This window comes from Solanum dulcamara, chromosome 5, assembly GCF_947179165.1.
Source record: "Solanum dulcamara chromosome 5, daSolDulc1.2, whole genome shotgun sequence".
Lineage (NCBI taxonomy): Eukaryota > Viridiplantae > Streptophyta > Magnoliopsida > Solanales > Solanaceae > Solanum > Solanum dulcamara.
The window spans coordinates 1,703,125-1,726,382 of NC_077241.1; the positions used below are offsets into that span (position 1 = coordinate 1,703,125).

The 23,258-nt window shown below is 34.7% G+C and overlaps 4 protein-coding genes across 7 annotated transcripts; 2 read left to right on the top strand and 2 right to left on the bottom strand.

Moving 5' to 3' along the window:
• Nucleotides 1-16: 16 nt before the first annotated feature.
• LOC129888695 (hydroxymethylglutaryl-CoA synthase-like) lies at nt 17-4,698 on the top strand. Its single transcript, XM_055963665.1, has 12 exons — nt 17-402; nt 1,190-1,296; nt 1,530-1,662; nt 2,217-2,360; nt 2,509-2,667; nt 2,993-3,066; nt 3,157-3,232; nt 3,329-3,384; nt 3,475-3,562; nt 3,738-3,878; nt 3,972-4,121; nt 4,221-4,698. The coding sequence occupies exons 1-12, from the start codon at nt 331-333 to the stop codon at nt 4,407-4,409; spliced, it is 1,389 nt and encodes a 462-aa protein (XP_055819640.1). The 5' UTR covers nt 17-330; the 3' UTR covers nt 4,410-4,698.
• Nucleotides 4,699-5,188: 490 nt separating this feature from the next.
• Nucleotides 5,189-7,910, bottom strand: LOC129890316 (expansin-A18-like). Its single transcript, XM_055965886.1, has 3 exons — nt 7,733-7,910; nt 6,576-6,885; nt 5,189-5,501 (listed from the first exon to the last, which is right to left on the bottom strand). The coding sequence occupies exons 1-3, from the start codon at nt 7,908-7,910 to the stop codon at nt 5,189-5,191; spliced, it is 801 nt and encodes a 266-aa protein (XP_055821861.1).
• A 1,044-nt stretch (nt 7,911-8,954) lies between these two features.
• LOC129888696 (PGR5-like protein 1B, chloroplastic) lies at nt 8,955-12,427 on the bottom strand. Of its 2 annotated transcripts, XM_055963666.1 has the most exons (11): nt 12,086-12,423; nt 11,248-11,363; nt 11,059-11,155; nt 10,844-10,944; nt 10,710-10,766; nt 10,470-10,546; nt 10,205-10,256; nt 9,878-9,988; nt 9,690-9,787; nt 9,534-9,609; nt 8,955-9,169 (listed from the first exon to the last, which is right to left on the bottom strand). In XM_055963666.1, the coding sequence occupies exons 1-10, from the start codon at nt 12,276-12,278 to the stop codon at nt 9,540-9,542; spliced, it is 972 nt and encodes a 323-aa protein (XP_055819641.1). In that variant the 5' UTR covers nt 12,279-12,423; the 3' UTR covers nt 8,955-9,169; nt 9,534-9,539. The 2 variants fall into 2 exon arrangements, with proteins under 2 accessions (XP_055819641.1, XP_055819642.1); XM_055963667.1 differs by lacking the exons at nt 9,878-9,988; nt 10,205-10,256 and having other exon boundaries at nt 12,086-12,427.
• Nucleotides 12,428-14,034: 1,607 nt separating this feature from the next.
• On the top strand, nt 14,035-22,914 carry LOC129888697 (uncharacterized). Of its 3 annotated transcripts, none has more exons than XM_055963668.1 (9): nt 14,035-14,138; nt 16,399-16,505; nt 18,793-19,022; nt 19,106-19,357; nt 19,459-19,535; nt 19,686-20,064; nt 21,478-21,534; nt 22,410-22,471; nt 22,551-22,914. In XM_055963668.1, the coding sequence occupies exons 2-9, from the start codon at nt 16,415-16,417 to the stop codon at nt 22,588-22,590; spliced, it is 1,188 nt and encodes a 395-aa protein (XP_055819643.1). In that variant the 5' UTR covers nt 14,035-14,138; nt 16,399-16,414; the 3' UTR covers nt 22,591-22,914. The 3 variants fall into 3 exon arrangements, with proteins under 3 accessions (XP_055819643.1, XP_055819644.1, XP_055819645.1); XM_055963669.1 differs by lacking the exon at nt 14,035-14,138 and adding an exon at nt 14,555-14,820; XM_055963670.1 differs by lacking the exon at nt 14,035-14,138 and adding an exon at nt 15,208-15,430.
• Nucleotides 22,915-23,258: the final 344 nt, after the last annotated feature.

The following is a 23,258-nucleotide window of genomic DNA, read 5'->3' on the forward strand; positions in this document are numbered from 1 at the left end:
ATAATATTTATTTATTTTCTTCTAAAGTGTGCGGAATATCAAAATTGAAAATTCCTCAGCTTGGCGGTAGGCAGACAGCAGGAGTGGTTTGGTATAAATATGTGAAAGCCTTTCAGCACAAATCATCACTCGCCGGCGCTTAATTCGAGGAGATTTTGAGAGAGAGAAAGAGTGTGTGTTTTAGTATACTGTTAGCCGGCGGTAATTCCGATCTGTTCCGTCTAACGCCGACTCGGAGAAGAAAGAGAGTGTGTGTGTGTGATTGTTCGCCAACGGTTATTCGTGTTTTCGATCTGTTCATTTTAATAGTCAGAGAGAAAGAAATCGGAAATGGCAGCTCAACCGAAGAATGTCGGAATTCTCGCCGTCGAGATTTACTTCCCTCCTACTTGCCTACAGCAGGTACTTTCTCTCTCTTTCATGCACATACTGTGAAACTAATACCTTGTTTGGCCAAGTTTTTTAAGAGATCAAAAATATGCTTATTTGAGCTGTTTAGTCAAATTTTAGGAGAAAATAACTCAAAGTTGTTTTCCAAAAGCTATAAACAAAAATATTTTTTCTCCGATAGTACTTTTTTTGAAAAATAAATAAATTAGGACAACACAAATTGTTTCTCACTGAATGTGCAGAAATATATTTTTTTCAAAATAAGCTAATTTTTGAAATTTGGCCAAACAAGCTATAAACTCGATCACAGATATGTAGTTTAATTACTTTTATTACTAAGTACTTAGCCTATTTGGTGCTTTAATTAGCTGCGGATTATAAGTAGAGGATCATAGATATATGTGTTAATTACTTGAATGATTAGCATACTATTATGTGCTTTAAATTGGTTGAGGAATTGAAGAAAAAAATAATGACTTTTGAAACTTGTTGTTTAAAATAAATCTTAGATATTTATGTGGTTATAAATGATTTTATTAAGAGTAAAAGAGGAATTTCAAAGTCAAGTTGTTTCTAATTATTGAAAAATGAAATTTTCTTTGGGACGGACTAAAACAAATGAAGTAATATTCTCTTCGTATATAATAGTATTACTGTTTGAGGAGTCAACTTATCAGAATTTTTTTTAATTATTAATAAATGTAATTTGTAGTACTTTTAATTATAAATAATATAAGTTTAAGGCAATTAAAATTCTAATCACTTACAGAAAAAAAAATCATTGTATTGCAATATATAGGAAGCATTGGAGGCTCATGATGGAGCAAGCAAAGGGAAATACACAATTGGTCTTGGACAAGATTGCATGGGCTTTTGCACTGAGGTGGAAGATGTTATATCAATGAGGTATGCCTCCTTTGTCGGAAAATTACACTGCATAAATAGGTCAATTTTTTCTTTTTATGCAGATATACTATATGTTGAATTCTCTTGACTTCTTCTTATGTTTACTTTATTATATTCTGAAGTATGTAGTTTGAAGGTGTTAGTAGTTTCTTCCGCTAGATGAATGGTAAAATAAAATTAATCTTGTAATTTTTGTCACTATACCTGCTTCTAATTAAACTGTTCACGTTCAGTTTGACAGCAGTTACTTCCCTTCTGGAGAAGTATGCTATTGATCCAAAGCAAATTGGTCGTCTAGAGGTTGGAAGTGAAACCGTAATCGATAAGAGTAAATCCATCAAGACATTCCTGATGCAAATATTTGAGGTATGCAGTTCTAGCAATGCTTGTTTAGTAAATATTCAATGAATTATCACTTGTATCCTAGACTTCTGACACATTCTAAGTAAACCAATTGATCGACCAAAATGAAAACTAGATAGTTAGAAACTTACTCACTACACACTAGCTCAAGATACTGAATATATCTTGCAGCCAAGTATTAGCACAGAGATGTCAAATGTTGGATCCACTAAATTCTGCCTGAAATATGTTGTAATGTTAACTTTGTCCCCCAATTCACTTGCTCATCCGGTTTATTGAAAAAAATGAGTTTATTGTTTGCTGTACATCATCCTTAAAAATTGATTGTTGCATCTGTTGTCTTGTGATGATATGAAATGAACTTAAATGAAGAAGTGGGGATTTATATAGCCGCCCAACGTGTTTGAGACTTGAGACGTAGTTATTATTGTTGGTGTATGTGATTTATTTTTGTCTCAGTTGAGATTCCACTTCACAAGCAGAGCTTTACATTATGACTAGCAGGAATTATTTTCAACGAAAACTTATCCTGCTTCCTTACTGTGTCAAACAAGCAGAAATGTGGAAATACTGACATTGAAGGAGTCGACTCAACTAATGCATGCTATGGGGGAACTGCCGCATTGTTCAACTGTGTGAATTGGGTCGAGAGCTCTTCATGGGATGGGCGCTATGGACTTGTTGTATGCACTGACAGTGCGGTAAGCTCATTACATTCGTAGAATTTCTACAGCATGTGTGTTGTCTTTTAAAAATATCAAGTTTGCATTGCTCATTTGGCACATATTTTGATGACTTTGAGCATCTGCATGATAAACATTCTCTTATATCGGGAGCTTATTTTGACAGGTCTATGCTGAGGGAGCTGCTCGGCCCACTGGAGGGGCTGCAGCAATTGCTATGCTGGTTGGGCCAGATGCTCCTATTGTATTTGAAAGCAAGATTAGGGCTAGCCATATGGCCCATGTCTATGATTTTTACAAGCCCATCCTCGACAGTGAATATCCTGTAATTCTCTTAAGCCCCTGCAATCGTTAATCATCCTTTTTTCACAAGAGTGCATCGATATGTTGGTTACTGGACAAAATCTAAAAGAAATATTTAGGAAATATTTTGAGATTGGTACATGAATTTCCATATGTGCGGGATTTTAGTAGCTCAATTGGTTGGCTACCTGAAATCCCACCTTGTTGCTGAGAGTTCGATTCTCCACCTTGTAATATCTCCCCATTTCCCCTTCCCCTTCCTCTACCCCCAATTTTTTTTATATTAAATAAATAAATAAAAAAATCTTCCATATATGCTCTATATGATGGTAATTATTGGTTTGCAGGTGGTTGATGGCAAGCTTTCACAAACTTGTTATCTCATGGCACTTGATTCCTGCTACAAGAGCTTATGCAACAAGTAAGTTGCCGGTTGAGCACACATTCTAATATTTTAAACGAACCTCTTTATATTATATAGTCTTTAATATCCTCTTCGTTCACATTCTAGATACGAAAAATTGGAAGGCAAGCAGTTTTCGATTGATGATGCAGCCTATTTTGTTTTCCATTCACCATACAACAAGGTACTTTATGGATCCAATACAGAATTTTGATCTTTTTCTCTATAAATAAAATGATGATCAGGATTACCTGAACGTTTGTTTTATTTAATCCTGCAGCTTGTACAGAAGAGCACTGCTCGATTGATGTTCAATGACTTTATAAGGAACGCCAGGTGTGTTGCAAATATTCCGTATTAAAGGAATTACTTTTATTTTGTAAACGGAATTAAGTTGACTGATCTTATTCGATTTTGCATTTGCAGTTCCATTGATGAGTCTACTAAAGAAAAGCTGGCACCATTTTCATCCCTAACTGGTGATGAGAGTTATCAAAGCCGTGATCTTGAGAAGGTCCACACAAATGCTTTCAAATTCGTTTTTTTTTCATTTTCAAATGGCTTCGTGTTGATCATCCAGTATATGTTTAAAACGCCGAAATGGAAGCTTTCAGTCGGAAGAATTGCTTTAACAATTATGTATGTTGAGATTGGAACTAACTAGTGGATTATAACTATTGCATATACAGACATCCTGGCAAGTGGCGAAACCATTTTATGACGAGAAGGTGAAACCGGCCACATTAGTACCAAAACAAGTTGGCAACATGTACACCGCGTCTCTCTATGCTGCTTTTGCATCCCTCATTCACAATAAGCGCAGCTCACTGGTAACTACGAGCTACTTCTTTTCCTTTTTGCCCCCGTTTCTTGTTATAATCTATCGTGTTTCTTATAAGTTTCAAATGATTTGGCCTACTCAGGCTGGACAGCGGGTAGTCCTGTTCTCTTATGGGAGTGGATTGACTGCAACAATGTTCTCGTTAAGGCTTCACGAAGGTCAACATCCTTTTAGCTTGTCAAACATCGCAGCTGTGATGAATGTTGAAGAGAAATTGAAGTCGAGGCATGAGGTATGCTAAGATTGTTTTTATATTTTAGTCATGGACGTTGAACTCCTTACCAACTCTATACTGGTTCATAACCATCTTTGACAAATGACTTTTGTTCAGTTCACTCCTGAAAATTTCATCGAGACAATGAAAATAATGGAGCACAGGTACGGGGGTAAGGACTTTTTGACGAGCAAGGATTGCAGCCTTCTAGCTCCAGGTACCTACTACCTCACAGAAGTCGATTCGAAGTACAGAAGGTTCTATGCCAAGAAATGTGCTGTGAATGGACTTGCCAATGGTCATTGAAGATAAAGTATGATGTAACTTCCATGTAATTGGCTTGTACTCTTTTAATTATTGTCAGCACATAGAAGAATAATTACTTCATAGTAACATATAGTCCCCCCCCCCCCCCCCCCCCCGATATTTCAATTCCTTTCTACTTTCCAACAAATTCAATGTTTCTTATGTTCATCTGTTTGAGAGATGATTTAAAAAATCATCAACGTAATGTAGTCTTATATATGAATGAAATTCATTGAGCAAAACTATATCTTGAGATCGGCTATATGAATCCATTGCATTATTTTGTTCATCTCAATGTTCCAACGAATTCATCATTTAAAGGATTCGCCATGTTAGATACTGTTTAACTTATCGCTACTTTCCTCTTTTATTTGAATTTTAAACAAACTATGTTTTGTGAAGCTCACATATGCAGAGCTCATGTGTTTCCCTTCAGCCAAATTTCAACTTATGGTTGAAGAATGAGGCGATCAAGAAAGTTGTGAACCTTTGTAGTACCCACATATCCTTCCTTGCCAATGTAACATTGGAAGCTGCGAGAGTTATTTTGTATTGTAGTCAACTTAACACGATGATACAAAACTTCTTTATATTGTCAATATACAGAACATAAACTCATACAATAATAATAATCCGTATAACTAAATTATATAGTAACTCTTTCACCAATGAAATATCAATTGTACAAGATCAAATATCAAAATAAAACTCAAGAAATAATTTTAAAAATCAAGAATAAATGCTTGAGAAGTCCAAAAAAACATAGGACTATATGATCATTATTTGAAGTTGACATTGGCTTGATAAGTCATTCCTACTTGCCAATTAGAAGGTGCAACATTAGTAGCTATGATTGTTTCATGAGATGTGTAGGAAGTGATTTTAAAAGAAAGTGCTTGGCCACTTAGAGTTGCAAATGCTTGATATGAAGCTCCCCAATTATGGCTCATACTTAACCAATTTGTCTTTGTTCCCTTCACCCACATACTTGCAATATCTCCAACTCCACCAACATTCATCACATATACCAATAACCAATAGCCATTTCCTTGTAAACTAAACTTGATTCCACCTTTTTTAACACAAGGTACCCTACAACCATGAAAGCAATGGTACACATTAGAGGTAGTAAGTATTGGGTGGAATAATCGAGGTGCACACGACTGGTTCTATTTTTATTATTATAAAAAATATTTCAAAGAGTGTCAATTGAAATTTCTTTGTCGAAAAATTACACAGTTTCCAATATTATATTTCAATATATGTATACATATTTTTTAAGTTTTCTTGCTACACTTATATTTATAGTTCAAGCTGATGGCAATGAATTAAATTAAACTCACACAACTCGCTTTAAAAATTCGCTTTTGCAGCATCTGAGGTTAGTAACACATCAATGAGTAGAAGGTTATACCACCAGGATTGTGGTGGGGGTGGGGTGGATAGGACCTCCACCGTTAATCAGAGACTTAGGGTTCAAGTCCTAGAAATGGAAGAAAATCTTGGTATGGAGCACTTCCTCTTTTAATCAGTCATGTGTGATGCTAGCTCGAAATTCACAAGACCCTAGAACGGATACCAGACACCAGGTGAAAAAATAAAGAATAAATATTAGATTTCTTTTTCTTTTTTTAGTTTCCACCCGATGTCCGACACCTATTTTAGGGCCTAACTAATCAGATTCTCACCGGAAAGTCCTACTATAAGGGGTAAAGTGCTCTATGTTAAAGGTGACTTCATTCCTTCCTATGAATCAAACTCTAGACCTCTGGTTGGAGAAGTACATACCATTCCACCAAAACTGATGACTAGAATATTAAAGACATAATACATAAATAGTCACTCAAACTTGGCATCCGTTGGCAAGTAAGCACTCTAACTTTGAAAGTACACATCTAGACACCTCAACTTAGTCTCAACTGACAACTAAACACTCCAACTCATCTCCACTGTGTCTCATGGACACCCAACGCTGACATGACACATAAATTTTGGAGGTGTCTAGATGATCATTTTGTAAGTTGGGTGTTCAACTGACAGAGTGGCGACAAATTGAGGTGTCTTACTCAAAGTTAGAGTGCTTACTTGTCGCTAAGGCTAAGATTGAGTGTTTGTTTATGTATTATGCCAGTATTAAATGTTCAAACAAAAACATGACTCATTTACCTGCGATAAGAAACAGGGACAATTCCTGCTTTCCATTGAGCAATTTTCATGAAAGCAGGTTTAGCCATATCAAAATGTGTTCTAGGTGGATTACACCAACCACCATTGTTACTGTCTTGTGCCTGATTTGGTGGACAGAGATTTGTTGCTGTCACTGTGACAATTGTTGAGTAGCAAGATTTTGACTGTGCACATTTTATTTGGTAACATTGTCCACATGCAAATCCCTTGTTGTATAACACTGAGCTCAATGCTGCTGTATCTGTTCCATAACCTGATGTGACCAAATTTCCATATCCACAAGCTCCACCTGCAAAAAGATTTCACATTATTAGTGTGTTTTAATATATTATAACAGGTAATCTGTCTTATTTTATAGATTGATAAGAAGATTTTTACACTATCTGTGTGTTTTAGTCTATTATTGGTCTTTGAGCTGAGGGTCTATTGGAAACAGTCTCTTTATCTTTTCAAGGTAGGAGTAACGTCTGCATATCCTCTCAGACCCCACATATGAGATTAAAGTGTTTTTTTTTGTTTTTTTTATTGTTGTTGTTATTGTTGTTGTGTGTTTTAATTTATTATAGCAGGTAATCTGCCTTATTTTGCTGGTTAGTGCTATGTTGCTTGGACTCTTGAAAAAATGCAGTCGATCGTGTATTGATTCCTCCAAAAATAGTGCATTTATAAAAGCATACAATATTGATGCGACGTCTTTTTTAGAGATTCTAGAGCAACATAGGGTTACAGTCACATTCCTTGTAACAAATTGGAGGAAGAGTTTAAGTTCTATAAATTAACATCATAAAAAATATTTACACAATCATAAAGTAGTATTTGTCAGTGTATATAACTTAGGAGGTCTATAATTGACCTCAACTAGTCTTGATTGATACTTTGGTTTGATAATAACGAAATACTTTTATCATCTAAAACAAACAAACAAACAAAAACATATTCCACCATAAGGATAGTCCAACCACCATAAAAATAGTCCAATAATCTCACTTACTGCTAAACAGCGCAATACTTCTATAGTGAATTTTCATTAATTAAATATGAAGCGCAATACTTCTATAGTGAATTTTCATTAATTAAATATGAAGCGTCATAACAACTAATAAATCCAAAATAGTTGATCGATTAAGTAAACGCACCCATTGTAGCTGAAGCAGTCTCATCACCATAGAACGTGGCATGAGCGAGTTTCCAAGGTGTTGCTTGGAAGCCGCTAGGGGTGGCACCATAGCCCGCGCCATTTGCTCGATCGATGATTGCTAGTGTTGCAACTATCAAGAATATTGTCAAGCTACATCTATGGTGGAAAGAGGCCATGAAATTTTAGCTTACTCTCAAGAAAATTGTAATGGCTTATTTGATTTATGTTAAGATAGGCCTTAATATATAGTCTTTTTGTGTATAAATAATGTTACAAAAATGTACACTTCGTGCCATCACGATAGTCAACTTTGGTATTTTGAAAATTAATTATGTTTTATATTAAACGTGCTGGCAGGTTATAAACTTACATGTTGTACATTACTATTGTTCTTTAGTGACATTTTCTTGATTTAATGTTCTATAAATAATGTAGAACCCAAATCTTATTTCAATTTTTTTGGATCTTGTAATGATTGATTTCCTTTTCTCCTTTTGATGAATTATGGATTTAAGTTTTATATATCGACAGAATAAACAAACAAATAATAACATACTTAATGTAATTCCACGAGTTATAGACTTGGGAGAATAGAATGTAATCAGGCCTAACCTTATCTTTGTGGGGTAGAGAGGTTTTTAATAGACACTCGACTCAAAATAATATTGACACAATAAAACCTAATTGTCATCTCACTTTAACCGGTTATGTTAGATTATTGCTTTATTTTTTGAGTTATTGTAATTAAACTTGACATAAAGCGAACAATACAATATCATGAGCCTGAAACGTAATGATAAGAAACCTTCAAAAGATTGATAATATTAAACAGAAGAGATTTATGCCCAACTCTTAACCAGGGGCGGACCCAGCATGTATCTAGGGGTTCATCCGAACCCCCTTCGGCAAAAAATTATATTATTTATATATGGTTAAAATATTTTTTTATGTATAAATAGTAGATGTCGAACCCCTTCGACTAGTTCGTGTGTCTACTTTTTTAGATTTTGAACCCCCTTATTAAAAATCTTTGTTCCGCCACTGCTCTTAACGAGTTGCATGGATAAGACATTTCTACATATTTGAGCTTTTTCACATAATAAAATAACATCACGAGTTGCCCGAAGAGGAGCGAATCCCCACTCTCATTGAGTTCAGGGCCCCAATCAATAATAAAGACTCGCCCATTTGGTTTCATATAGATAAAGAAGAGAAGCTCATTAAACGATGTTAATTTTCTTTATTTATTGATATACTTATAGACACACACAATACATTACATAACATATTCACACAATACAAGTTGCAAATCATTCACAAATTCAACATTGAACTTGGCTTTCATTTTCACAAACTGCATCATATGGTCTCTCTTCCATGCAACTTGTGTTAAGAGCAAATCTATTGTGCAGATATCTCCACATAGAAAATCATCCTGCAGTTTGGAAGAAATCAGTATACCAAACGTTTTTTCAGTACCAGGGAAGCACATATATTAAGGGCGAGGGGCGGATCTGCAGATCATGTATTTGCATTATGAAATTCACGTAATATGTATAAATGATCTATTCATAGCTCAATAAACAAAAGGGGTTGAGGTCCAGGACCCATAAGTTAAATTCCTGGATCCCCCTCTGATATATTATACTTCTTCATATAAGCGATAACAATCTATCTATGTTGCTCAGACTCTTCAAGACTATTGAAGCACCTGTACCAGATCCCCCAAAATGCACTACTTTTGGAGAATTCAACATCTTTTAAACAATCCGAGTAACATAGGCAAATAGGCTAGGTACCTTGAATCATTCACTACTTCCTTCAGGCAATGTGATCAAACGCGTCTCTGAATCATAGACCAAGTCCGTCCCACAACTGTGAAAGATAATGGTGACGATGATTACACTATGAATAGATCATGATAAATACTGAAAACCTAAGTGTTATCGACTTACCCTGAACATTGTACTTTGTTGCTGGAACCCCCATTAGATACCGATAATATTGTACCAAAGAAGGAAGTATTCTCTGTTCCACAATTTGGACAAGGCCCCTGAAGATTGAGCTTATTGTGTGTTAAAACGTCGAACACATAGCTTATAAGACAATACTACTTACACGTCAAATGTGTACGAAATATTACCTTTAAGATCAGAAAATCTTTAACAATGGCGTTTGTGATTGTAAAGGATAGCCATAATATCAAGGGCAAAGCAAAAAACCATGTGAAAATGAAACTGAATGGCTCTGGAAGCTGCAAATCGATAACTCATTTTATCATTACAAAGTCAAATGAATACTCTGATCTTTCATCTAGCTAGTTATTGTTGCTCAGATCCTCTAAAAATGATGTACAGATCCTCCAAAAATGCGTAGCTTTTGGAGGATACAACACACACCCAACGGTATTTTTGAAGAGTTTATAACTTAGGGATGAAAATAAAGAACCAATATTGGTAACAAGGCTAACCTCCAAAAGATATGTGATCTCGAATCCAGTTAAATCGTCTAGGAAGAAAAACCTAACAAGTCATTTGCAAAACATATCTATTACAGAAAAATCATGTTGCATGCCTCAAGAGCTAAGAACACAGATATGTGTGGTATCGTCAATTCACATGTTTATTTAACATCGTAAAACAGAACAAGTGTAACGTATAACGTGGTTGAGAAACTAATAACAATACACAAGGAAATCGAAACTTATAATGCTGAGAGAGTTAAGTACTACTCACAATCCAAGAGCAACAACAGCAGCAGGAACATTTAACAAGAACATCTTTAGATAATCAACAGAAAGGTCACTATAAACCTGCACGTAAGTAAAATCCATCAAACAACTTAACCTCGTAGACATCTTGCATAGATAATGTACGACGAAGAACAAGCATTTCCACAAGAGTGCGTGATGAAAAGATGAATATGAATTATAAGACTAGTAAATCCCATCGTCCATCAAGCAGAGAAGTACTAACCTTTCTACTTCGAAGACTGCACCTTGGACCCTCAACCACAATATCACTGCCATCCCTCTACAAAATTAAAAGATGTTAATACACGAAAGACTACAAGCCGTTTGGAAATAAAAAAAAAAGTAATGTCCGAGCACCTTAAGTTTCATCTTCAGCTTGTCATACTCTTTATCAGTCATAATTGGATTTCCAGATACATAAGCCATAGAAACTTCGAGAAATCTCTGTTCATCTGGGCCTATATTTGTAAGAAATCGCTATTACTTTACCTATTTTAAGTCCTGATCAGACAATAATACGAATACCATAGCATCATTTGGACAATGTCTAATAGAGAGATTCTTAACCATACTTAGCATAACGACGCTGCTCCCTTCCCACATTAATTCTTCCTTAAGGTTATCGAACTCCTCGTTTGACATGATAGCCTTTCCTTCATAATAGAATGACTGTGGTACAACGCCAAGAAAGAGTTCAATTACTATTATTAGACGGCGAATGAATACAATCAAGAAATAAGAAATTGTTTTTGATTCAGTACTTGTAATGCTTGAAGAAACTCTTGCTCCATTTCCCCAAGAGACTTCTTTCCTTTCCCATCAAAGCTACAATACTGCAAGATTTTACCATCTTCAAACTCATCCTCCTTTAGCTGACCTGAAAGTAAAAGCGGGATCCCCAAAGTTGGGGGCATAAATATAAGCTGAAGCCAAGTTAAAAGACATGTACGTTTATGTATTATGCCAATTAAATGTATCAAACATCCAGGAATTTAGTACTATACCAATCAAATTTCAACATCCAACAAACAAAATTCAATAGTGCTAATATTAATCTAACTTTTCAAAATAAGCTTCAAATATCTAATCCCTTTGTTGGGCAAAAACAACTTAAAGATACTCTTAACATGAAATGATATCGTCCCCTTAAGGTCAAGCTCGTATTTTTTAGTCTCACACCATTAAGAGTATTCAACACCTTATAAGTAGTTACATTTTCTCGTCTACTTTCCATGTGGGACTTTATACACGCACCCTAACACCCTTTTTGTTGAGAAGGAGAGACGTGCCGGCTAGTAGGTTGAAAACATTAGGGGCAGAGCTACAGTATTGGCTACGACGAACCAGAATAACTTTTTCTTATAAGTTAGATGAACTATGGATTCATTAAATGTTGTATAAATATATAATTAGGATCCCACTAACTAAAACAAGTTAATATATAAGTTAGATTGTAAATTGAAAACTCATGAACTTCAAATTCTGACTCTGCCTCTAACCACATCAGATCATGGATCCAAAGTGAAACTTATGAGTTCATGAGAATCTCATTAAATATTTAACCGTGAACTCAATTAAAACGTAAACTCCTTAACTTACCTGGCTGATCAGTAGTGGCCTTAGGAGATAGAACCAATAGCCTTCGTCGTATCGATAACTTTCTTCCACCAAAACTAATCAATTCAACCTTTGAAGCACCTTGTAAAGGAGGAGAAAATTTGTGTTTTTTTCTAAAAGGAGCATGAAAAAGGTGAGTGCTTGTTGTTAAACTGAACCCAAATTTGGTGGCCATTTGTGGAGGGAGTTATGTGATTGTAGAAATGAATATTGCATTTGTGAAAAAAAATATAATAATCTTGAAAAGTGGCAATTTGATGGGGTTTTGGTAAAGATGAAGATAAGGTTATGTGATGAATGTGTGGAGGGTATTGAAAATTGAAAAACTTTCTTGTTTTTTTTTCTTGGAATTCCGCTTCATAAACTTGTTCCTATCACTTGTAAACTACAGAGGAGATTTAAATTGCATTAAAATTGTGTGATGTGACTGTTCTCTTAGTATTTAATAAATATAGTAACATAGAAATATTTTTAAGATGGAAAGAAAGACAAAATTCGAGTCTACAAAATTTATTGTGTTCTTAGGAATTTAATTTCTTCATTGTACTCGAAGTTATGAATTATCTCTTATCAAGATAAAATGGATAAGCTATTAAATAAGTAGCGGTACCTCAAATTTTAATAATTTCAGCGAATTCAAAAAGCAACAACGAAATCACACAAAGACTCAATTTTGTCTGTAAGAAAATATATGCAGAAGAGAAAGAAAATTCGACGTAGAAAACTGAGAGAAAACCTCTCTATTTATAGCCAACAATGGGTGCGAACTCATCTATTCAGAACAGTTTCATCTGTTTAGAACATGCATGAAGTCTTTTGAAAAAAGAAATATCTATTGAAAAGGAACATGTTCTTTCCTAATCCACGAATTTCAAGTTAATTTAGAATTAATTAGTTAATTCCGTTTTGCGAATTAATTAATTCCGTGATTAATTTGTGATCAATTTGACAAAAAGAATCAATTTGTGATCTCACTTATTGCACGAACTCAACAACCTTAATACTGATAAATTAAAAAGTTCTTTTTCTTGATGAAATTCAAGAAATTAATATCCAGTTATTTAGCAGTTTCTTTGATGTAACAGAATCTGCCAAGTCAGCTTCTTGATGCTGTCTAGAATCTAGGATCCTATATTTGGTTGACACGTGGATCTTTGTTGCTTTCATGTATCTGCCACGTAAGATTGTTCTTATGTGATAGGCTAAACCATGTCTAAAAAATTAAAAATATTTTTACTATGGTGTAATAATGTTTCTTTTGAGCTAAATTTGCACGTTTTTCTTTAAAAGGTCTCATAATATTAAGGGTATCAAATAATTTATGCGTAGATATGAAATCAAATATAGTTATATAATCTTGCTTTTAGCTTCTCATTAAACTTGTTAATTAGAAAGACAGATAAAAAGAAAGATTTGCAACAGTAACAACAAGAATAAATAATGAAACAAACAAGAAGAAACGGGAAGGAAGATAGCAATAATGATTATACAAAAGGGAGGAAATATACAAATTTGAATTTTAAATATAAAAGCGAGTTAATGCATTTTATTTTTTAAAAATATTTAATATTACCCCCAAATAATAATACTCCTAATTAGGTCATCTTCCCTCTATCATGATTGAAACTATCAAAGTCATTTTATTTATCTTATTTATTTAAGACTCGAGAAATCCCTTCTGTTAAATCTATTTATCTTTATGAACAATTAGTAATATATCTTTTTTAAATAAAGATTTTTAATTATTAAAAGTAAATGTTGTGCAAACAATGTTCTACCACTATCTTTGTTGTTTTAATTATTTTTATTTATTAACCAAAAATAAGATATGGAGTATAGTTGTTTTTAAAAATTTATTATTGAAATTATTATTTTTAACCAGTATTATTGAAGTACAATTGTTTGGGCCGAATCGGGGCTTAGAGACTGAAATTAGGGCACAGCATTATCTCCATCTGATAAACTGCTTTTTTACTCTGCTTTCTCTCTCTCTCTCTCTCTCGTTCCAACCGGAGTTATCTCTCTGAATTTTAGGGTAAATATTCCTTTCCATTTTCAGTTTCGCGGCAAAAAATTACTTCAAAAAAAGCTTGAAAGCAAAGTTTTAATGGAAAAATAGATAATCTTTTTGTTCTTTCAGTTTCTTACTTGTTCGAGATAAATTTTGAAGAGTGTAATTCGGAAGTTGTTTTGGCTGTAAAGAAATAATTTTTTTTGTTGATTGAGTGGTTTTATCATGTGGGTTCTCCTTCTTTTTTGAAATAATGAATTGTTAGGTCGAATTTTGTTGAATTCTGTGAGCATTTTGTTACGATGTTGAAGTTGTAAATGAATCATTTTTAAGCAAAGAATTTGCAGATTGGATTGTTTTATAATGTGGGTTATTGGGGGTGAATGACTCGGAGCTGGAAATGTTAGTTGGAGTTTTTATTGAATTCTGTGAGCATTTTATTACAATGTTGAAGTTGTAAATGAATTATTTATAGTCATAGTATTTGCATATTGAATTGTTTTATCATGGGGTTTTGAGGAGAGGTAGAGGTAGATCGGAAAATATTGGAGAGAGAGGTGATTAGATAGGATATGACGCACTCGATATCATCATGCCTCACCGTCTGGCAAACGAAACGGACCAGTCAATATATCAAATCAGTTTTAACTTATCGAGGAGATGACCTTAGATAGGAGGGTTTGGAGGACACAATTTTGGGTAGAAGGTTCGTATTGTCCGTTCATATTATTAGTCGTAATATTGCTCCTGTAGTTTCTTATCCTTTGATTTCTGTTACTATCTGTTGTTAATTGTACCTTGATTATCATATTATTTTGTTGTAGTTTTTGTCTTGTTACTATTTGTTGTTTTTGTTATTATATTTTGTTTCTTGTACTTCCGTTTCTTCTTTTGGAATTGCTTTGGACTATTTTTCTTTGGGCCGAGGGTATATTGGAAACAACCTTTGAGGTATGGGAGTGGGACTATACTAGGTATGTTGTTGTTTGAGGGTTCTTTTCCTTTTTCTTCATATAGAATAATGAATAAACTTTAGCTGTCTATTATAGTTGAAGTCTCTTGAAATAGTGAGTAATATGTTAAAATGTTGAAGAATGTACTCTAAGTATCACTGACACGCTGTTGGAAAGTTTAAGAGTTTAGCGGTTGCAATTAGCGAATAGCAAGATTGAAAGGTGCAGAAATATGAGAAATAAGAAGGGAAACTGAAGAAGAAGAAGAAAAAGAAGGGAAAATGTCAAATTAAGAATCGAAAAGGAGAAAAGTTGTTCCTGAAAGAGAGACTTTACCCTTACACTTCTGCAATGAATCAAGAGGTGCATAAAACTCAAACTGCTAATCCAAATGATGAGGGTGTAATTGGAAGAAAATGAATAAATGTAGCCTAAACTTTAAAATCTAAAACTGTAATTTAAAAGTTGAATGAATCTGAAGCTCCGTCTTAAGTCATGAACAACTCCGGTTCCACATGTAGTAAGAATTTGGTCATTGTGTTACACAAGCGAAGGGTTTGGATTTTGGGTGGGGGGTAGACTCTTTTATATCTTTAAAAATATCAATATTTGCTATGAGAAAATGCATAATTAGGAGGATAAGTGTAGAGAATGCTGGTCCTCAAATTGTATTAAATGGCCTTGGTCTTGTAAGTTGGTTTCTACCTTTCTTACATATGCAATATGATTCATCTTGGAATGGCTACTTGATATTGACATTGGAAACCTAATACAAAGTACTAAACACTTTTTTCTGCAATTTTCTCTTTGTTCTAGTTAGTTGACACGGATGAGTGAGTTCTCTAGAATTTTCAGTTTCCTGCTCTTTGGAATATCATGTTGTTCCTAGTTGCCACCATGTTGGAATTTCTGTGTACATGCTATCCTCCCCAGACCTTACTTGTGGGATTACACTGGTTATGTTGTTGTGGCATTTATAAATGATTTCATCTGAGAGTTTTCTTCTAATGTTTCATATTTCTAGCTGTCCAAGGCGTTCTGTACTTCCCTATGTACTAAATGATAATCTTCATACAGTATGACAGAGAGCCTAGCCTGCTCATTGCAGTCTCTTTGTTTGTTTTTCATGTTCTAAACACGTATGTTCTATGTTCCTCAACCTAATATATACAGCCTGAGTGGTCGAGCCTATAATTATTTACTATACTGAGGTTTTATTTTCAGAAGTTTTCCTCATTTTACCTTCTGATAAATATTATTTTTTCTACTTTGAGGTTTTGTACCCTTAAACCTAATTTTACTGTCTTTTTGTTACCTTTTTTTTCCGGCAGGAGGTTGTAAGCAGATATGTTGTCAGATACTGTAAAAGAAAATGCATCTGTAGCTGATTCCATAGTGACCGAATGGAAAAATGAAAGAGGGAATTTTGACGGACTAGGTAATACTGATACTAAATCTCTTCATAACTCAGTTATCTGTGTGAGTTTTGTTTTGTATTTTTTTTTATAATAGTCATTCCTGCTGTTTAGATTTGTTTCCTTGAATGTGTTTGCATGACAAAGACAAGGATACGGTCATTTACACTACCCACAATTTGATATTGGTGCAAAAGGTGCTATGCTTCAAGTATCTTTTGGTTGGCCTTGCTATTCAACTAATGAGCAATAAGTATTTTCCAACGTGTTAGTGATGGCCAAACAATTCCAGTCTTTCTACTTTAACTGGAGCTTCACTTGAGAATTAGAGCTTGCTGAATTTGATAGAAAGGAGGACCAGTAGTTAGTAGTTAGTGATGCCACAAAGAGCTCTGGTTACTTGCATGGTTTCTTCAGGCTGTAAGCTGGCGTGATATTATTGGGTCTATCCACTAAACTACGTAAAACTGATACTAAGTGCCTGTTTGGATGGGCTTATAGCTTTGGCTTATAAGCCAAAAGCCATAAGTTAGGAATTCTAACTTTATGGCTTTTGGCTTGTTTTTGTCTATTTGGCTTAAAAAACATAAAAAACACTTTTTTATTTTACTCAAACACTACAAAAGTGCTTATAAACTATTTTGGCTTAAAAGCACTTAAAATAAGCCCATCCAAACAAGCTCATAATCTTTTCATATTTCAATTCTGCATGTTGTTCGTTTGTATGAATAGTCATGGCTGTCTTCGATATTGTGTAAAAGTTTCACGCCCTCCATGAATTTGTATGCATAAAATGCAGATATGGTTTGGATGCACAATTTAAATTCCCATCCAAAGAATGTCACACTCCAAGTATCTTTTGGTTGGAAATGCTATGAAATTCATGGAGCAAAATACTGCACAGCTTCATCGTTTCAACACAATTTGTTGGAGAAACAAGGAGGAAATAGAACAATAAATGTTACTTATTGATGAGAATAAACTCTATTGTTTTTTCCTTTTCTTTGTGTTAAAACTCTGTTTTCAGAATCCTGTTCGTAACATTCCATCAAGATTTTTCCCTTGTCTCTAGTTAGCCTAGTAGTTTTTATTCCACGTTATGTCCCTCTTGAGGTTGCTTAACTTCTTCATAAGGACATAATCTGGACTTCCATTTACTTGATAATGTTTCCCCCCATTAAAAAAAATTACCTTAATTTATAAATAAATTAGTGACGACACAAGGAGCTTCAAGTATTTGCATAGTTTGTTGAATATGTACGATCTGGCATGGCATAAATTTGTTTCCAATGTTACAAAAAAGATATGCAATTGTTGAGAAAATAGAACCTATGTATTTATAGAGTACTTTACTTCTTAAAAACAGGAATCCAATTTCATGCCTTCATAATGAACCTGTGGTGTATGTAAAGTTTGGAAATCTTTTGACAACTTTCAACCTTTTGTCTTATTGGATTTAATATAGTCTGACAAGTAGCTTGGGAATGACTCCACGAAGTCCGATTTCTCTCTCTCACTCTCTCTCTCTCTCTCTCTCTCTCTCTCTCCACTTTGGGAATAGCAGACTTATTGTGTTTTCAAAAAGTTCACTTATTTTATCTCAACTTCAGGGAATGACTCCATGAAGTTCTTTCAGTTTCCACTCTTTTTGGTGCATTCTATGTCATTATAGTAACTAGTAAGTGCTCCATGAGTGTATATGTGTTAATTATAATACTTTACCTCGTGAATTGATTGTCCTATCTGTATTCTTATTCATAAAAAATACTGCAATCCAACTTCTCGCTAAATTTTGCTTATTGAATCTTAGATCCGTAATTATTTCGTAGTAAATTTGCAGAAATAGGCTGTATGCTCATTCATTTTCTTCTAAAAGATGTTTTGAGATGTTGGAACTTGATGATTGATTTCTATGCACAAACAATTCGAGTTCATTCCTATGCTTGCTATATTGTTTTTGGTTGTGAATACTGAATAATGCTTATATTTCTTTACTGTAAGTTTGTTACTGTTTCTGGGCTGTTTTATATGCAAATTCTCATAGATATCTTGTAGCTTACTTGATGATTGGTGTTCAGGATCTAACTCTGTTTTGTCTAATTTCTCGTTAAATTCAACATCTTCTGAATGTAACCTTTATGAAGTTTTACGTTACCTGATCACGGAAATAAAAAAATAAAAAGAAAAAAGAAGATATGTTGTAGCTTTCTTGTCCTTGACATGACAGTAATGGTTAAATGATTAGTTTATGAATTACCATATACTGGTATATCAACATGATTCAAATTAAAATATGAACTCTTTTCTCAGATAGTCCAAGCTTCAGAGTAAATGAGGATACCAGCCGTTCTAGAGCAGAGGAGCACACAATTTCATGTCCGCAGATTGGAATTTCAAGTGCAATTGGAAAGGGTAAACTCTACGGTGTAAGATATTTTGTAATCAAGAGTTTGAACCATGAAAATATCCAATTATCAGTAAACAAAGGGATTTGGGCTACTCAAGCCATGAATGAGGCCATTTTGGACGAAGCATTTCATGTAAGTCATTTTTCCTTTTATATCGTCATGAGTATTATAATTATGAACATCTGTCAAACAAATATTCGTTTTTTTGTGGGCAGAATTCCGGCAAGGTGATACTAATATTCAGTGTCAACATGAGTGGTTACTTTCAAGGATACGCCCAAATGATTTCTTCTGTTGGTTTGAGAAGAGACCAAGTTTGGAGTCAAGGAAATGGTGGACGTAATCCTTGGGGTCGAAGCTTTGAAGTGAATTGGCTGCGATTGTATGATTTGCCTTTCCAAAGAACTCTTCACCTTAAGAATCCATGGAATCAATACAAACCAGTCAAAATTAGTAGAGATTGTCAGGCATGGGTTATATTCTTGTCTTAGTACTATTCACTTATTTTTTCCATGTACTCTTGTTAGTAAAGAGGCTTTTATGACCCTGGTACATGTACTGCTGTCAGGAGCTACCTCCAGATATTGGTGAAGCTTTATGTGAGCTCCTTGATGGACTGGATGCTTTGGATGTTAATTTGAAAATGTATAGCCCTTTCCCCGAAAACTTGAAACAGTGTTCCCATTCAGTTATTTGGAAACATAGAGCCTTTTCTCAAATTTGAATTAGTGCTAGAGTTGTGGAAAAATTGGTCCAAATGATTTTTCTCTTTATAATAGTTATTGGCTCATCCAGGGATATATATGCAAGGAATGATCTCTCTTCTAAAAGGTCATATGTAGAGCCTTCACCGCATCTTGGAGATCAAGACTGTAATGCATCTCTGATGCCTAATGGGACCATGTTTTATCCCTCTTTACTCTACCAACATCATATTGATGCTAGTAGACTTTACGTAGCACCTCAGAGAATAAATGGTGTATTTTCTGCTGAGGAGTCGGCCATTGCATCAGGGGAATCAAAGTCAAGACAGTCAAGGCATTCACAGAGGAATAGAAGCCTTGCTAATCTTCATGTAGACACTGATGTGGGTCCTCAAATTAACACGTGGGGCTTGCCAGCAGAAAGGAGCCCACTTGCTAGTAATTTAACTGAAGATGACATTCTTGAAATGGTTTGTATTTCCTGTCTTACCATTATTTATTTACTGATGGAGTTCTCGTCTTACCCTTTATTTTAATTATTGAAGCACATAGGTCAAAAAGATTGTTCTTGTATTTGCCAAGAAGATGAAATACTCTTTTGTACTTTCTCAAAGTTTGCTGATGATTTCAGCCAAGAAAGCTTATTTCTCTTGTTTTGACCAAGTATTTGATATCTAGCATCCTCCTTTTCTTTGAATGCATATGAAGCTGTACTTTGTGTGCATTTTAGACAAAAATGGTTTTCTACTGTTGAATACATATGCCAGAAATTACCCAATTCAGTAATTTTTAACTTGAAAGGCTTCCACCAGATTTCCTGATATTGGACTGTATGTCATCTGATTTTTTCTGTAGTTTGACTTAATTCTTCTGTTTGTATCATAAGACTCACAGGTGTGGACTTACAATTCCTTGAACAAATGCACATCTGTTGAACCTTGATACCATTAACTGTATTAGTTTATTATCATTAAGTATTAAGGTGTTTGTTTAAATCAAACTTCGTAGCAAAATGGTTTATTAGATTTTAGTTTCATCGCAACTTTACATGAATCCTGGTTGTCTTGGAAGCAAATTTACGTCCTTTTTCATTTAGTAATTCCTGTAGGTATAGAGAACAGATTGGGAACTTGTATATGTATATATACACCCATATAATTTTCAATTTTAGAGGAAATTATCAGGTTATTCACACCCAAGGGTGTATAACCTAGTGCTTAATGAAGTGGATTGAGAACTATGAGGTCTCAAGTTCAAAACCCAACGGAGGCAAAAACTAGGTGATTTCTTCCTCACCAGAGTTATCCGGTACCTATGCGGGTGGAGTCCGCAGGTACCCAGTGGAATTAGTCAAGGAGCACACAAGCTGGCCGGACACCACCAGTTATAAGAAAAAATTATTAGGTTATTCCTGTTTATTGGTGAAGTTTTTCTTCTTCTTTGGTGCTTTATGCACCTTGACAAAGGGGCTAGTCCAAGGAAATGCTAGGTGGGATTCATAGACTTCTTCTTTACATTTGCCCCACCCCCCATTAAGTAACACACACACCAGCGTCTTCTCTCTCTCCCCCTCTCTCGCATGGCTGCTACAATTTAAGGCCTTCTGACTCATTTTGTCTCTTAGACTGCTGCAATATAGATAGTTTCAAGACCCCATTTCTTATGTATTTAATACATCATATTGATTCACCTGGCTCCTAGCTATAAACTCAGCGGGTTGCATATTCCCTGTCCTTCCCGGATTTAGTTTGAAGATTATTTTTAAAAAAGTGTAATACTTCATGGACCACATGTTGTAGCTGTTAGATCCACCATCAAATCATGTTGCCACAATTAAGATATTACTGTAAACTTGTCGTTCATACTCCTTTCTCTTGTTGCAGACATATGAAGAGTATCTTGAAGCTTATAGCAGAGGCAGCAAAAGATCGCCCCACCCTGTTAGTATTCTTTAACGTTTTTCTTGTTATATATTCCTGTATTATAGAATAAACTCATGAATCCGGCTCTGTTGAGTTGGATTTTGAACTGTAAAAAGTTCACTTTTATCCTTTTAGTTAATCTCTGTTCTGGAAAATCTATTCTTTCTTTCTTTCTTTTTAGAGAAAAGTATGTAGTGTTTAGCGTTTCCTCATTGTGCTATAAGCAAGAGATGGTTAGCTCAATTGACAAAGGTTGAGGGACTTGTGTCTTAGGTCAGTAGTTCGAACCATGCGCCAATTGAACCAAGTCTAGTATTTAAGTGGAGAGGAGGCGGGTTCATCTCTGGGTTTTGAAAGCCGCGGTTGCCCAAAGCATTGGCTCCAGTTGAACTTCTCGGTCATAAAAGAAAAGCAGGAGAGAGAATTCTTGGGGCAACTCCCATCCCTCTTTTTTCTCCATGCTATCTAGTGGTTGATGGTCTGAATGTGGTTGATTTTCTGGGTGAAGTATTGTGATAAATTCTAGTGCTATAGTTAGGGTCCTCAAAATTTCAGTCTCTGAACTGCTCTTTAGCACGAGATTTTGAGTCTCACGTGTCAACCATTTCACCACCAAGGCATCTTGAAAGTGAATCATATTCCATGAATATGATATCTATCTAGTTTTGTAGATGACATTTCCTTTTCTTTTCTCTAGCACAATGAAGTGGTTCATTTATGTACTTACACTCAGTTTTGAAAGTGCCCTTGTTCGATATATGTATCTGTGGAGCGTTTCTTAGTGTGGATATCCATGACTTGCATACAGATTTTTAAAGAAGAATCTTTGGCTAGAAAGAATTCTGTACAGAACATCAAGTTTCCATTATGCGATAATTTACCTCTTTGTCTAGGTTTCAGGACCATCACGGAGTTCACAAAGGTCATTAGTCAGTGAAGAAAATTGTGATGATTCGTAAGTCTTTTTTTCTCATTTCCGATACACTTGGGATGCAACAGACCAGCTGAGTGACCTATATCTGTTATCTTTGCAGGCAATCAGGTTGCAGTTCGAAGAAAAGGAGAAGTCACTAAATCTCCCCAACGGGTTGCATTGATTATCTTGGCGTGCAGGCTAAGATGGTTGCTAATTGTATTGTTGCAGTTGTCGCGAAGTGGTGGCTCTTGCGAAATTGTTCCTTTATTTTTGTAAAACTTAAACTTAGGAGCACATATTGCTGTAATGTTGTAGTATATCTGTACTGTATTATATTGCCCTCTTGTCACCCTTCTCCCCTTCCTGTTTTTGAATGGAAAATTTCATAGAGTCAATTCAAAACTTGTACAGGAAATTAGCAGTCTCTCTATACTCATAATATTCATTCTTGATAAAGGCAAGCACTGTATAGAAATGGATAATCATCTTCTTCCAAACTTTTCTTGATTATTGGGATTGAGAGAAACTGTACTACTTTTTCTTTTTTCTTTTCACTATGAGAGCACTTATTATTCTTTAAGATCATTTTAATGGTCTATGAAGTGTGTATATTCGGGAGGAAGAATAGTCTTTGAGGGTTGGTAGCCTCGATGAGTTGCTCTTGGGGTTGTCCTTAAATACAACGTGTTGGATATCGAAAGAATGTTAAATAGTTTGTAATAGTTAGATATAAACATGGGGTTTGTTGTATCTTGAAGGGAATTGCTTGTATTTTTCCTAATTTGTATATAGGAAATATCTCTTTTAAGATTAGCTTGAAAGTGTG

Coding starts and splice junctions, on each gene's coding strand:
- LOC129888695 (XM_055963665.1), top strand. CDS start 331: ATGGCAGCTCAACCGAAGAATGTCGGAATTCTCGCCGTCGAGATTTAC. Junction 403..1,189: donor CTCCTACTTGCCTACAGCAG/GTACTTTCTCTC, acceptor TGCAATATATAG/GAAGCATTGGAGGCTCATGA. Junction 3,067..3,156: donor TACAAGAGCTTATGCAACAA/GTAAGTTGCCGG, acceptor TTCACATTCTAG/ATACGAAAAATTGGAAGGCA.
- LOC129890316 (XM_055965886.1), bottom strand. CDS start 7,910: ATGGCCTCTTTCCACCATAGATGTAGCTTGACAATATTCTTGATAGTT. Junction 6,886..7,732: donor GACTGCTTCAGCTACAATGG/GTGCGTTTACTT, acceptor ATCTTTTTGCAG/GTGGAGCTTGTGGATATGGA. Junction 5,502..6,575: donor GTCCCTGTTTCTTATCGCAG/GTAAATGAGTCA, acceptor TCATGGTTGTAG/GGTACCTTGTGTTAAAAAAG.
- LOC129888697 (XM_055963668.1), top strand. CDS start 16,415: ATGTTGTCAGATACTGTAAAAGAAAATGCATCTGTAGCTGATTCCATA. Junction 19,023..19,105: donor TTTTGGACGAAGCATTTCAT/GTAAGTCATTTT, acceptor TTTTGTGGGCAG/AATTCCGGCAAGGTGATACT. Junction 21,535..22,409: donor GCAAAAGATCGCCCCACCCT/GTTAGTATTCTT, acceptor CTCTTTGTCTAG/GTTTCAGGACCATCACGGAG.
- LOC129888696 (XM_055963666.1), bottom strand. CDS start 12,278: ATGGCCACCAAATTTGGGTTCAGTTTAACAACAAGCACTCACCTTTTT. Junction 9,788..9,877: donor AAGATTTTCTGATCTTAAAG/GTAATATTTCGT, acceptor CTCAATCTTCAG/GGGCCTTGTCCAAATTGTGG. Junction 9,610..9,689: donor AACAAAGTACAATGTTCAGG/GTAAGTCGATAA, acceptor TATCTTTCACAG/TTGTGGGACGGACTTGGTCT.